At 42.5% G+C, this 13,445-nt stretch overlaps 1 protein-coding gene across 5 annotated transcripts in view; it reads right to left on the reverse strand.

Moving 5' to 3' along the window:
• The window catches only part of LOC306697581 (calcium/calmodulin-dependent protein kinase type II subunit beta-like), a 61,798-nt gene that overhangs the window by 29,025 nt on the left and 19,328 nt on the right, over positions 1–13,445 (reverse strand). For 4 of the 5 annotated variants that reach the window (XM_079161581.1, XM_079161578.1, XM_079161580.1 and 1 more), the window contains exons 7-13: positions 7,834–7,936; positions 7,276–7,359; positions 6,953–7,047; positions 5,253–5,375; positions 4,946–5,029; positions 3,369–3,411; positions 153–248 (exon numbers count right to left, since the gene is read on the reverse strand). In XM_079161581.1, coding sequence (XP_079017707.1) covers positions 153–248; positions 3,369–3,411; positions 4,946–5,029; positions 5,253–5,375; positions 6,953–7,047; positions 7,276–7,359; positions 7,834–7,936 — 628 coding nt within the window. The remainder of the gene's footprint in view (positions 1–152; positions 249–3,368; positions 3,412–4,945; positions 5,030–5,252; positions 5,376–6,952; positions 7,048–7,275; positions 7,360–7,833; positions 7,937–13,445) is intronic. The other variant, XM_079161579.1, reaches the window with a different exon arrangement.

Here is a 13,445-nt window from a genome sequence, read left to right on the forward strand (position 1 = left end):
AGTCAGCCATCATGCTCTGAGCTCCCATGCTGAGGAAGGTGGAGAGGGAGGAGGCAGAGAAGAACGAAAGAGGGGAAATAGAAGAAGGGGAAAAGACAGGAGCAGAGCAGGAGGACAGGAGTGGCATGCCCATGGGTGAGCCACTACGCTACCTTGTTCCACCAGCCCCGCGTTGGTGCCGGCGGCTGCAGCCGCCGCCGCTGCTGCCGCAGTGATAGAGGCTGGAGTGGTGGTCTGTCTGCTGCCCACTGTTAAGAGTCCAGCAGCCAGTCACGCATGGAGAAAAAGGGTTACAAGGCATGGTAAACAAGAAAGGGGTGAATGAGGAGGTACAACAATTGAGAAGTGGACACAGCGGGTAGGTGGGCGTGATGATGTGAAAAGAAAGAAAAGGTGACGGCGGAGACAAACAGGCCTCATCAGTTTAGAAGAAGAGGGAATAATTCATACACACAAAACCACCGACATTATTTGGCAGCGACACAAAAGAATCTGCTGCTCGGCCAAAAGGATCGTCAGAGAAAAATGTCAGAGAGAGACAAAAAGAAAACTTTCATATGAGAATCTTTGATGCTTTCACTTCGTCCAAATGTTTCCCTGATAACAGCGTCATTGTGAGGATGATGATGACGATGCAGAGCGACTGTCAGCAACATTTAAAATGTATAACAGGCTGTTTTATTTATAATTGGAGGTAAGTTATCTTGTAATATAAATAACTCATTGGTGGCTTCACTGAGGACATAAACTGTAGGGAAGGGACATACAACTTCATCCTGTGGTACAAAATACTATTTTGTGTGGACATGTGGAGGGAAATGAACCTCCTCTTTGTCAGCGCACTGATGTGTAAAGTGCATGATTCATAATATATGATGACAATATAGTAAGCTGTTGTTGTAAAGCACTGTAGATTTATGTGTTGATGTAAATCAAGGGCGGATTATGAGACAAAGGGCCCCTGGGCACAGACATGCAGAAGGGCTCATCACCTCTCCGACATAGGAATAAGATACACAGAGTTGTTTAGCTTCTTTTTGTTGTTGTTATGCGTCTGTACATGTACAAATGTTCAGGTCTTTTGTGTCTCTTTGTAATTGTTTTGGTCTTTTTGTAGTAGTTCTGCATCTCATTGTAGTTGTTTTGTGTCTCTTTTTGGTCATGTTGTGTCTCTTCGTAGTTGCTTTGTGTGTCTTTGAAGTCATTCTGGGTTTCTTGCCCCGTTTCAGTCATTGTGATTAATTATGTGGTCTCTTTGTGTCTCACTGTTTTGCATTCTTTTGTAGTGTTTTTTGTCTCTTTTTGTAGTGTTTGTTGTCTCTTTGCGGTCGTTTTTTGATTCTTTATGGTGATTTTGAGTCTCATCGAGTGACATTTTGTATGTGAATGCCAGGGGGGGGGGCCCTGTCACTTTGGGGCCCTGGGCCTGTGCCCAGTCGGCCCGTTCGGTAATCCATCCATAGATGTAATGTGCCTTCTGTTACTGAAGGCCTGCTTCTTTTTTTTTCGTGATTTCTCATTCACCTAATGACCTCACACTTAGAATGGAGTGCTGCTTCCAAAAGAAGTGGAAAGAGAGCGAGAAGGAAAAAGGAGTTGAAGAAGGTGACACAGCAAAGCTGTGAGTGAATACTTAGTGGGTGTTCGAACCATTTCCCATTTCAAAGCTTACAGTGTCAAGAGTAGCCACTGTGAGTCATGTTTACTGAAGCAGCATGCTTGCGCACATACACACTAACATCATCACTCGCATCTATATTTGCAAAATACACACATATTGTACATGAACAAAGGATCAGAGGGTGTGATTTCATTAAAACAAAATGATTTCAACATTTATCAAGGAACTGCTCTGAATTCTTCCCGTCAATCCATTATCATGATTAACCCGGAAAACATATCAAAGCCAAGAGTCATTCATTCATATGAAGCTTACAAATTAGCTTCATCCAAGCCTGGCTGAACGTTCCTCCACACAAATCCTGACATCTTGTTTTGAACAAAAAAAAAGTTCAATTTCATTTCACTGACTGCAACAGTGCTGAAAATGCCTCATTATGTGAAGTTTATTTTTGTTAAGAAGTACTGAAATCTTTGGATTTCACTGTCTATATATTAAATTAGGGAAAAGAAGAAGAAGAGGTCCCGACTTCAGAAAGTAATTTGTGAAAGTGTCTCTGAGGCAGCCTCAAGAGGAGGCAGGTACAGAACATTTGATATTGTCTATCTCGGATTATAGCAGAGGTTTATAATACATGTCAAACCTTCAAGGAAGTCTATATATACATAAATACAAGGACACAGACACAAACACATCCACAGCCCTGCTGAGCAATTTCAGTGTTTCCCGCTGTTGTACTGACGCAGTTTAGCGTGGTGCAAAAGACACATCCTACCGTCGCTTAATTATTTTTAAAACACTTCAGGTTCAAACTTCAGGTTCCCGAGCTGAACTTTTACACAGCGAGGACATTTAGAGCAGTGGTAAGTATGAAAGTGTGGTCAGTATAGAACTTTCTCTTTAGCTCAAATCTAGAACTCTTCTTTGCCATTTAGCGACTATCATCTCACTGAACTGATTATACTTTTATTTTGAATTTATTTTACACATAAATTCATTTAAACGCTATTTTGTTAACGTCCCAGGGAAAAGGAAGTTAGAGCGTCTTTAGCTTCTGTGCTGTGATGTAATTCACAGTGAATATATTTCAGCGGCGTGCAGAGGGATTCAAATCGTATCCTTCGCATTTGATTGGACCGATAAAAAGTGGGCGGGCTTAGAGTTCAGCGTGACACGGAGCTACAGAGCACTGTTGGTTCCACACACACATCTTCCATCTGTTATTTTTCAAGAATTGAATGCTTTGTATTACATTAGGCCAAGTCGTATTACTTTAGAAAAACTAATACGTGAATAAAGCAAAAGGGAAACACTGAAGTTGCACCAAAATGAAATGAAAATGTGACACACTTTACATAAATATATATCTCTTTGGTCAAGGGAGACAAATACTGTATGTCACTGAGTTACTGTATATTTACTGTTTTCAGTCCATTTGGCAGAGTATGACATCTAAAGGAAATAACTGATATGTAAATTGGATAAATCAGGTTTTGGGTGAAGTATTCCTCCAAAATGGTGGCATGTTCTTTAGAACCAAACTGACTTTCTTATTTTCAACACATATTTTAATCTCCCTCGGTATTTAAGTACTCAAATATAGCAATAAGTCTGGCATGCAGACAATACAATCCCTACATTTTGCATGTTGATGTACACTTTACATTGAGTGATGTTTGGCTCACTGATAGGAATGTTAGCTTTACAGTCATGAGGGACGCAACAAGTAAGTGCAGGCAACACTTACCAGAGAAATTTCGAGAAACCAGCATGGTAGTAAGAATGGCCCCCTGAAAGGAAAAACAAAGAAGAAGTTCTATTTAAACCACTTAAACTAGTAATGTAGAAATGTTTCCCCTTTTTATACAAATATACAACATGTTGCCAACTTCTGACTGTCACTGACTGATCCCAGTAGTGATTCAATCAATATCAAGACAATTAAAGCCAAACCCAAAACCCAAAACAAAGACGGGTCTTTCCTTGGAAAAATCCAGACTCACAGCAGGTGAAACTTAAATTCCATTAAGATAAAATCTAAAGAAAAAAAGTGCACTGAAAAACTATAAATCACTGTAAACTATCATCAACGCTATACGAGAGAGAGAGAGAGAGAGATAGAGAGAGAGAGAGAGAGAGAGAGAGAGAGAGAGAGAGAGAGAGAGAGAGAGAGAGAGAGCGATAAAGCAGCTAATCTTGACATTTTTTTTCTCTGGAGAGATACTTTACAACTGGAGCTGAGATAACTTTTTATGGGGCTATTAAAATGGTACTGAATTGCAAATCGAGCAGGGAATTTAAGAGCTGCGGAGGTTGATAATCTACTTCATACCTGAGCCGGTAAAATGAGATGCCACTCTACCAAAAGCAAAGCAAAGGCGATGCAAAAACTAGCACAAGTGGGTGTCTTTTTTTCCTGCTCAATGGTAGATATCATTTCTTAGAATACATTTCCTTTTATTTGATATCTGATGCACAGTTCATTTTCTGTCACCACGTTCTGTCTGTTTTATATTTATGTTTTCATATAATTCCTAAGTCAAAGTAAGTTTGGGAATATATATGAGGCACGTACAAGGCCTCCAGCTGATTTTGTCTTCTACATGAATGTCATTTTTTGTGTCTTTCGATATTCAACAGATGATTTTTCCTTTTTGGATTTGCCGATCAAATAATGTGGAATTCATGTTCACATAACAACGTTGGCGGGTAACTTTTCTGTTATCCTAATAAAGCGGGTTAACCGATTCCCTGCCTGTGAATGTTGCTTACTATATGCTTTGATGAATTAAGAATGAATTGTTTCTCTTGTTTACTATGTAAGTGAATGTCTAACCTTGCCATTGTCCATTTCTTTCTAAATGTGAAAAGCCATTGGTTCATGCTGATGGCATGTTGGTTGAACGGTCCAACATTGGCCTGCAGCCACCTGCTTTTCTGCTTCCAGTTCACCCATGTGCTGGAATTTGAGCCATGCCAAGACTGGCCAAAAGCAGCAGGGTTAACGGTGGCACGCAACAACGGCTAAGCTGTTGTATCCACACACAACGTTAGCAATAAATCAGTAAGAAGGGAAACTATGCACGGAGGACAAGTCTGGATCTAAAGTCTTACTGGCTTTTCAAATGACCTCAGCGCCAGAGCCGGGAGAGAAATTGTTTTTTTTTTACATTTTATACTTTAGGCCTGGAATTTATAGATCATAAACAGAATTGAACAGAATTATTAAAGAAAAAAAGTTGAGGAACATATTATTTGATCCTGTACAGGAGCTTATTAGAGCAGAAGAGGGAGATGTGGGAGAGGGTGAGCATTCAAACACACCTTGAGTTTCCTCCTGGCGTTGAATTTCTTCAGGCACTCCACGGTCTCCTGTCTGTGCATCATAGACGCCACTGTGGACCGTTGCTGGAAGAAGGAAGGAGACAACAAGGAGGTGATGAGGAGGACAAACAAGAGTTTTAGGAAGAGGAGGAAGAGAAAGACAAGAAGATGTCAGTTAATACAGGTTTTTGTGTTTGTGGAGATGCAACCACTTGTTTGTCAGAGTTAGATGTGTTTTCCATGTGTGCAGAAGCTGTGTGAAAAATAGCTGCTGTCTGCTTGTATATCTCAAGCAGGCGACACTTACGCAGACCCATGGGTGCTTGAGGGCCTCCTGGGCAGTGATCCTCTTGGCTGGGTTGATGGTAAGCATCTGGTTGATCAGGTTTTTGGCCTCTGGGGTGACTGTGTCCCACTCTGGGGAAGGAAACTAAAGGGGAGAAACAGAACCACGTCTTAACATCCAGCGTTGAGCTATTAGTTGATTAATGCATTTAATTTATAATCATTTCTAAGATGCAAGTTCAAATCTTCATTTGCCCTCAAAATTCGAATGACTAAACTACACTGTAATGTTGAGAGAAAATCGACCAAAAATCTTAAAAAAGGGAACTTTGTCAGTTGTAGATTCTGCCAAACTGTTTATGAAGAGAAACATGGAAACGTTACAGGAGCTTTCAGACTTGAATTCCAAAGGCAACAATGCATTTGCATGTCTTGTTTTCAATCATATATTAAAAGTGTTAAACTCTACAAAGCACCTAATGACAAATCTTTAAAAATACAAAAATCTAAAGAATACATATATTTCATGCCTACATGTATCTTGAAAACATGCAACTACGGCTGTACTCCACCAAATCAATTCTTAGTCGGCTAACACTCATTTTGATTTATTCGACAGATCTGTAAAACTGAGTTTCTCCACAAAGAGTCAAACAAAAGCACTCCTTTAAATCTTTGTTTACCAGAGATGTGCTCATATATTCTGATCCCAAAGATCATTTAAACTGCTCTGAAGTCAGTGTAAACTGTAAACCATCAACATGTCTAAATGTTATCCTCTTACTTTGTTATATTAAGTTATAGTGGGTTTTTTCTTCATAAAAACACAATTCAAATGGAAATTTAAAAAAAAATATGAATTGATTAAAACAAATCTTGTAAGTAGTAGTTTTAATCATGTATAATTAGCTGAATTTCCTCTCTAATATCTATTTATGTTGTTGTGAAAACATCTCCTCCAAACAACTGGATTTATTCACCAACACAACATTTTACGAGATTACACATGAACACATAATTATAACGTCATGAGTCCAATACTCATTTTCACTGAGCAGAGCTTGAAGGCATCATAACGATCGTCAGTAAAACTTTATTTCACACAGTGACGGTTAAAGAGTGGAATTAATCTGCGGTTCACATGCGTGCCGAACCGTGAGGGGGGGTATCCGTACGGATCACAGATCAACAATGGTCCTTTCACAATAAAAAGTGAACTGATTTATTTGCTGGATAGTTTTACAGCAGTCATGTGCAGAGAGGGAGAGACTGTATCAAAACAACATAGGTAGCAGGTCAGATATGAACCCAGGATGTCGCCAGTTTGTGTAACTTCAACATGATCGCCACTGAGGCCCCCCTGTGGGAGTGTTTCTCAACAGTATCAGGAGGCCAGGCCGCGCACAGCCCCAAGCATTTTGTTAAGGAAATCTAAGCCCATGTGGTCATGTTGTGTTTAGGCATAAATGTCGAGGTCTGTGTCCTGTGAGCCCAGAATCCTTGCCAGAGAATCAGTCAGCCTCTCTCTTTCTCTATTTGGCATGGACTTGAATGTGATCTAAGGTGAGGCTCCCTCTCTTGCACCCCCTGAAATATGAATGAGGTGACTGAGTTACGTAACTGCTGCCAAAGAGGAACGAGGGCGCTTGGAGGAGAGGGGGGGGAGGGCATTACAGCAGGAGGGGAGAAATAAGAGAGCAAGAGAGCAGAAAGGAGACTCACGTCGTAAGCCCCGGCCTTGATCTGCTGGTACAGCTTGTGCTGGTCCTCGTCCCAGAAAGGAGGGTAACCCACCAGCAGGATGTAGAGGATCACCCCTGAGACACACGGTCACACACACACACACACACACACACACACACACACACACACACACACACACACACACACACACACACACACACACACACACACACACACACACACACACACACACACACACACACACACACAGAAAATGCTAAATTTGTTAGAAAATGTCCTATCTAGGAAATGCCATGTGTGTGTTTAGTGTGTGAATGATTGTGTCTCTCGGCACAACTCACCGCAGGCCCAGATGTCCACAGGTTTGCCATATGCCTCCTTCCTCAATACCTCAGGGGACAGGTACCCCGGTGTGCCAGCGAAACCTGCAGTAAACACACACACACACACACACACACACACACACACACACACACACACACACACACACACACACACACACACACACACACACACACACACACACACACACACACACACACACACACACACACACACACGCAGGTTTGATTGACATGCTCAAGGCAACAGATTTTGTATCTGCTACCCTTGGATCATCTTGTATGGAAAGCAAGATAATCTTCTGTAAGCTAAGACCTGGTGTCAGTACAATACAAGTACTGTCACCAGCAATGGTACATACTCTGGGTTATACATCTTTACAGTTCCTCTTCCAGGACCACAATCCTTGCGTCTTTATTCCTTTACCAAGCATTTAACATTTTGCAATCCTGACAGTAACTTATTCTATCACTATAGTTATACTGAGCCCCTTAATAGCTTTAGGTAAATACACATAAAATGATGATGCAATCGACTCCGGTGTCTGCTGTACCTACCGAACCAGGCCTGCTGATCCCCCTGCACCTCAATGGCCAGGCCAAAGTCGGCCAGCTTCACTGCGGCATTCTTACATTTGCTTGCTAGGAGCAGGTTCTCTGGCTAAAGTGGGTGAAGGGGAGAGAAATGAGGTTACCAAACATTTTAAACTGAAGGATTCGGGGGGGGGGGGGGGGGGGGGGTACAAAAGAGCCGTAGGTAGATAACGTCAAAGTTTTCATGCACAGTGTCTGTATGAACAACCTCATCGACACTGCATTCAGCACACACACGACATAGATACACACCGACATAGATGTCATTTGCATAACTTGGTGTGGACACAAACAAGCTACACAATAGAAGTAACTCTTAATAACTTCGTGGACTAACTTTGATTGTCCTGTGAAGCTTTATGTGTCCACACAACCTCGTGCGTCTGCGGTGCTTTTTTGTCCTCGCCTCATGTGGTGTGCTTTTGTCCCAGATAATGCAGTCAGCCTGATTATTCTCTGTCAGAGGAGGGCTCTAATAATGGGCTGCTATCCCCACTGGCCCTTGCTCTCTCATGTCGTCTCTCCACAGTTCTCTCTTAAGTCTCATTTAACCGTTGCCTCCGTAAAAGCAACTGGTAATGTCCAATGACAAACAAAGCTCTGTTTAGAAATACGAGTTTAGCGTGGATTTCACTGGATAAAGTGACAAACATCACCGGCGGTTGGTCACATCAGCTGTCACTGCTACGACATACATTTTTGCAACTTGATGGCAGACCAAAATAAAACTTTGTTTGTCTGTAGTCAGCCAAAGATTCTTTATGAGGTAAGAGAAGCTTCCCTCTGAATCACCTCTGTATCAACTCCATCGGAGTGATACGTCTTCCATCTAGCAAATCACGTGACGTCGATTTCACATTATCTGGTTGAACTTTCATCTATATAATTTCAATGATATAATCATATCCACTTTAAAAGTTTTGAACCAGAACCTTCATTGTTGAGATCAGGTTAAAAGATCAAGAGCCGTCTGTAAATAGTTATCTTTTCATAAAATACAGCTGGTTCTGTGGTGTTCCATCGGAGCATCAATCGACGACTTGTGTCAAATGAGGCGGGTCAATTATCACTTTCAGTGCAAACCTACCAGTTAAAGTATTTCTGCCTTTAGATCAGCTGTGCCACTAAGAATGGCTTGTATAACTGAAATTCCCCACTCGTGTTATCATCTGTAAACCCCGTTTGAGTTTGGTGCCGTTTCAAGATGCTACTACTTTGCTTTGGCTGAGCTGACTATGTCAACAGTAACACCTGCACGCCTTGCCCTCATACTGATGTCCATACCACCGAGGGCTTCTAGTAATGAAGCAAAGCTCCAAAGCCTTCATTCTCTTCCTTGTATAGTTGTTTCCTGAAATGCACCTCAGTGAACAGCATCAAGTGCAAACTTACAGCGTGGAGAGAACGAGGACATTATATTTAGGCTGCCTTTCTGTCACTGCCTCCCTTGCATTGCAGCAGCCGGTGTCTATCCTCCCTCCGCTCTCGCCCCTCAGCCAATTCCTTTAGAAGCACAGGAATACTGTTTACTTAAAGTGCAAGATACTTAAAAGTGGGATTTTATAGCCTTTGAGCCCATAAAGTAAAAGAGAAGGGAATGAGAAAGGAGGAGAGAGAGACTGTGGGTGAGCAAACCAGTAATCCTAAGGCGCTGTGCCTACCTCGTGTCATCATATTCTCCCAGCTCTACCGCTCGGTTACGCTTTACTCTTTTGTAAACGAGGAAGTTAGAACTTGCAAACACTGCAGCAGTAAAATAATCCCTGAAAACGGATGTGGGTGGAAATTCTGATGAAGCGTGCACTTCCATCACAAAAGCTGCATAAATGCAACGCAAAACATCGAGGACAAATGTTCGGACAAAACAGCAGCAACCGCCGTCACTTTTTAATATAAACGCTGCGTCTCTTTAGCACACACATACACTTAGACATGCACACACACACCGATGACTAGCAACTGTTTCTGTTGAAAGGGAGAGGGAAGGTGTAAAGGCGACAGAGAAAGCTGTATGTGAGAGCAGTTCACGAGCAGTGGTTCCAAATTAAAGTATTCCGCCTGACTTTACATTGAAGAAATTAGTTTGTGTGTCTGGGTTATAGCCAGGGATAGGTATTATTTTAAACGTTTTGATACTATTAACACCTAATAGAAATAAATACCCAAAACAACTAAAACAGTGCCTGAACGTATGATTTAAATAATAAACCATCCGATCAAAAGACATATATATATATATATATATATATATATATATATATACACACAGACATATTTCAGTTTGATTCCCAGCCCTAATTAACATATTGTGACTATCAATGAAATCATTACTGCCCTTCATATTGACATATAATCTGAAAGGCAGTACACTTTTAATTTCTGAGATGACAAAACATTATACTATTTGCAGCACACTGTGAACGATATAGTGCTGGCACACTTATACATTTGTTTGCTCTGTTGTCATCTCATTTGCCATAGCCTAAATTCTAATTTGAGGGATCTTGTCACCCAGGCTGTCCTCAGTCATCACACCATGACCTATTGCATGAAATGCTCTCCGATGCTTGGGTGTGAAACCAGATAGGCGTGTCGGCTAAATAAAGAAATAGCCACAACGGTTCTGATAAACACAACACGCCTTTGCTGGAATGCTGGGACTGACATTTGCATAGAAGAGGTCTACTTGATGAAGTGCATCGTGCAACACAAGATGTGACATACAAGCATGCGCTCACTGAAACACGACCGGGTACAAGACACGACGAGCGAGAGGACTGCAAATGGTTTGATTTCTATCCGGTTTGAAGCAGTTCCACAGTTGTAACAAACTTGTTCATCAGTTCATAATTAGCAGCTGGCTCGCCCTAAAAAAGACCAGGTAGTCAGCCAATATAAACAAATGTCCCAACGTCACAAGTCAATCGATAGCAGTTTACAGAAAATTAGCTGTCGCATTTGAAGAACTGAGGGTCATTAACTGATCCAAAAAGGCAACGAAAACCACAAAGGGTGCCTCATAATCAATAGTCAATGCATTTCTCTGACTAGTAAATGAACCAGAGGTCAGATTAAGTATCCTCTTGGGCCGTCTGAGATGGATCCATTGACAAAAACAAAGGATCGGCTGTGCAGTTCCAAAAAGGTTACAGAGCAGCAGCATTTGTCAGCCAGCATGACCGGCGCTGTATGCATGGGGGGGGGGGGGGGGGGGGGGGGGGGGGGGGGAGTGGTGTTTACACAACAGGAAAAGAAGGTGACTGCACAGCGCTGAAAAAGGTCGGGAGGTGGTATTTCACAGTCTCATGGAGATCGTAGCGAAGCTGTAGGGACCGTTCTAGCTATGAGAGCCTGAGGAGCTTTGGCCCGACTCAATTACTTTCTTACTGCACAACCAACTATTGAGTGAAGGCCTAACTTGTATTGTATAGCGTTACTAAGAAAGCAATTGGTATTCATATCAGACTTAATGGGGAATAAGGTGATTCAACCCGCTCCAAGTCCTGAGGCAGTGCAAGTGACATGATGTCCACAAACATTACAGTCAGTTTCTCGTTTACACATCAGACTTACAGACTACACAAATAACACAAACACAACCACCCCCCCCCCCCCCCCCCCCACACACACACCTCCCTTACACAAATATTTAAGCACACTCAAGGGACAGAAAGATGATCCCCATCACTCACCTTCAGGTCCCGGTGCACCACGCCCATTTGATGGCAGTGAAGCACCGCCTCCACGATCTGCTGGATGCAATGACTGCATGCAAACACCAAGGGGGGAAGGGGAGGGGAGGGGAGGGGGGGGGACGCATGTTAGTCTGAGCAGCGCTACAATCCCGTGCACAGGCCAGGGGTGGGGGTGGGGGTGGGGGGGGGGGGGGGGGGGGGGGGGGGGGGCGGTTGGGGTGTGACGGAGGAATGGGAAGGGATTGAGGGGTACGAGAAGGGTTGGGAGGGCTCCTCTGTTGCCAGCTGTCACACTTTGGCCTTTTATTGGCTTCGGCTGACCCACAGTTAAGCACACCCAGGATTATGCAAATGAAGCCAATCAGGGTTGATTTACATAGTTTACAAGTCGTTAAGACGTGGATTATCAATATTTGATGTGTATCATAATTGATGAAGTGTATCAGCTGTTTGGTTGCTTGCTCTTCTGTGTCGAGCTTTCCACATGGAAGGTGGCCCGAGTTTAAAATGGCTACTGGGGGAATAAAGTGGCTCAAACACCCTACATTGCAGCAGATGTCATCAATGACCTTCATCCGTGAGGTTTTTGAGGGTTCGACCCAGTTGTCTTAAAAGGGCATGGCTGTGGGTGCTCTGCAACAGAAGATTCCTTTGATTGAATTTATTATGCAAAAAAAGGCACAGATGGCGTTGATGAAGGAGATGAAGGAAGGAGTGAGTCATTGTGCAATTAATAACATTTAAAAGATGTGTTTGGGATCAATTTCATGTCTACTGTCAGCCTAGCAGGCCTCTGCTGACAAGAGCTGTCACTCTGATGTCAGTCAGCTACCGGACACTAAAAATAAGAACCCAAAAGTCAAGAACTGCACGAGGGGACACGGAGGGATGCTTGAGGCTTGAGTCAATGCAGAGACCAGATGATGTGTCTGAGCCGGGGACGATATATGCGATGGGACAGACAACACGTATACATGTGTGCGTATATAGGGCCCTGTACATTGCCTGGGTCCCGCTGTGGGAGCTGTGGACTGATGCAGAGCTGAGTGAAAGCACACACACACACACACACACACACACCAACACAAGCACCTGTGCTGCCTGGGATGTGACGCTGTGTGTGAACAAAAGCTTGACTGCTCATGTGTGTTTCCTGTGCACTGACCAGAGGGATGGGTTTTTTGAATGGCATAATGACAGAATGACAAATTAGATTGTAAAGTCCCTCAGGAATCAAAAAGAAAGCGCTTCTAACTGAACTGACTCCGTGCGACGTTGTTCAATCATAAGAGATAAAATCCACTTTGGAGGGCTGATTTCTTGCCCATTGGAAGCCCAATAGACTATGATGCCATGTAGCCACACAACATATAACATTTTGAATTTAGCCAATCAAATACATTCAAAGAGGTACATTACTTTGAAAAATTAGTGTTTTATTTCCTCTGTTTAACAGTCGATCGTCACACTTAAAGACAAAATGACTGACACCGTGACTTTCTAAAGCAGTAAAATCCTTCCTCAAGGTAGAATGAACCGCTGCGCAGTGCTTTGGTGTCTGATAAGCCTTTAATCTCTTGGATTAATTACTCAAAACTCGATATCCTGGATCGTATGTCATCGCCTCACCTGTGCCATCAACAACTCACTTCCACCAACGCAACGTAGGCCTGTCTGAGAGCAAACAAACTGCTGAGAGCGGCTTAATGGAAGTTTTTGGATAATGGAAACAGATGCTCTCGCAAAAACTTTCCGCCTACACTTTTGGAAATTATGTTTAATGCATATTTTCTCTGGCATTTGAATTATTTATAAATACTTATGCGTTGTTTTTTTCTTTCTATCGTTTTAAACTTTTTGTGTAAAATTGTTGTCACAGAC

Source organism: Pholis gunnellus (genome assembly GCF_910591455.1).
Source record: "Pholis gunnellus genome assembly, chromosome: 6".
NCBI lineage: Eukaryota > Metazoa > Chordata > Actinopteri > Perciformes > Pholidae > Pholis > Pholis gunnellus.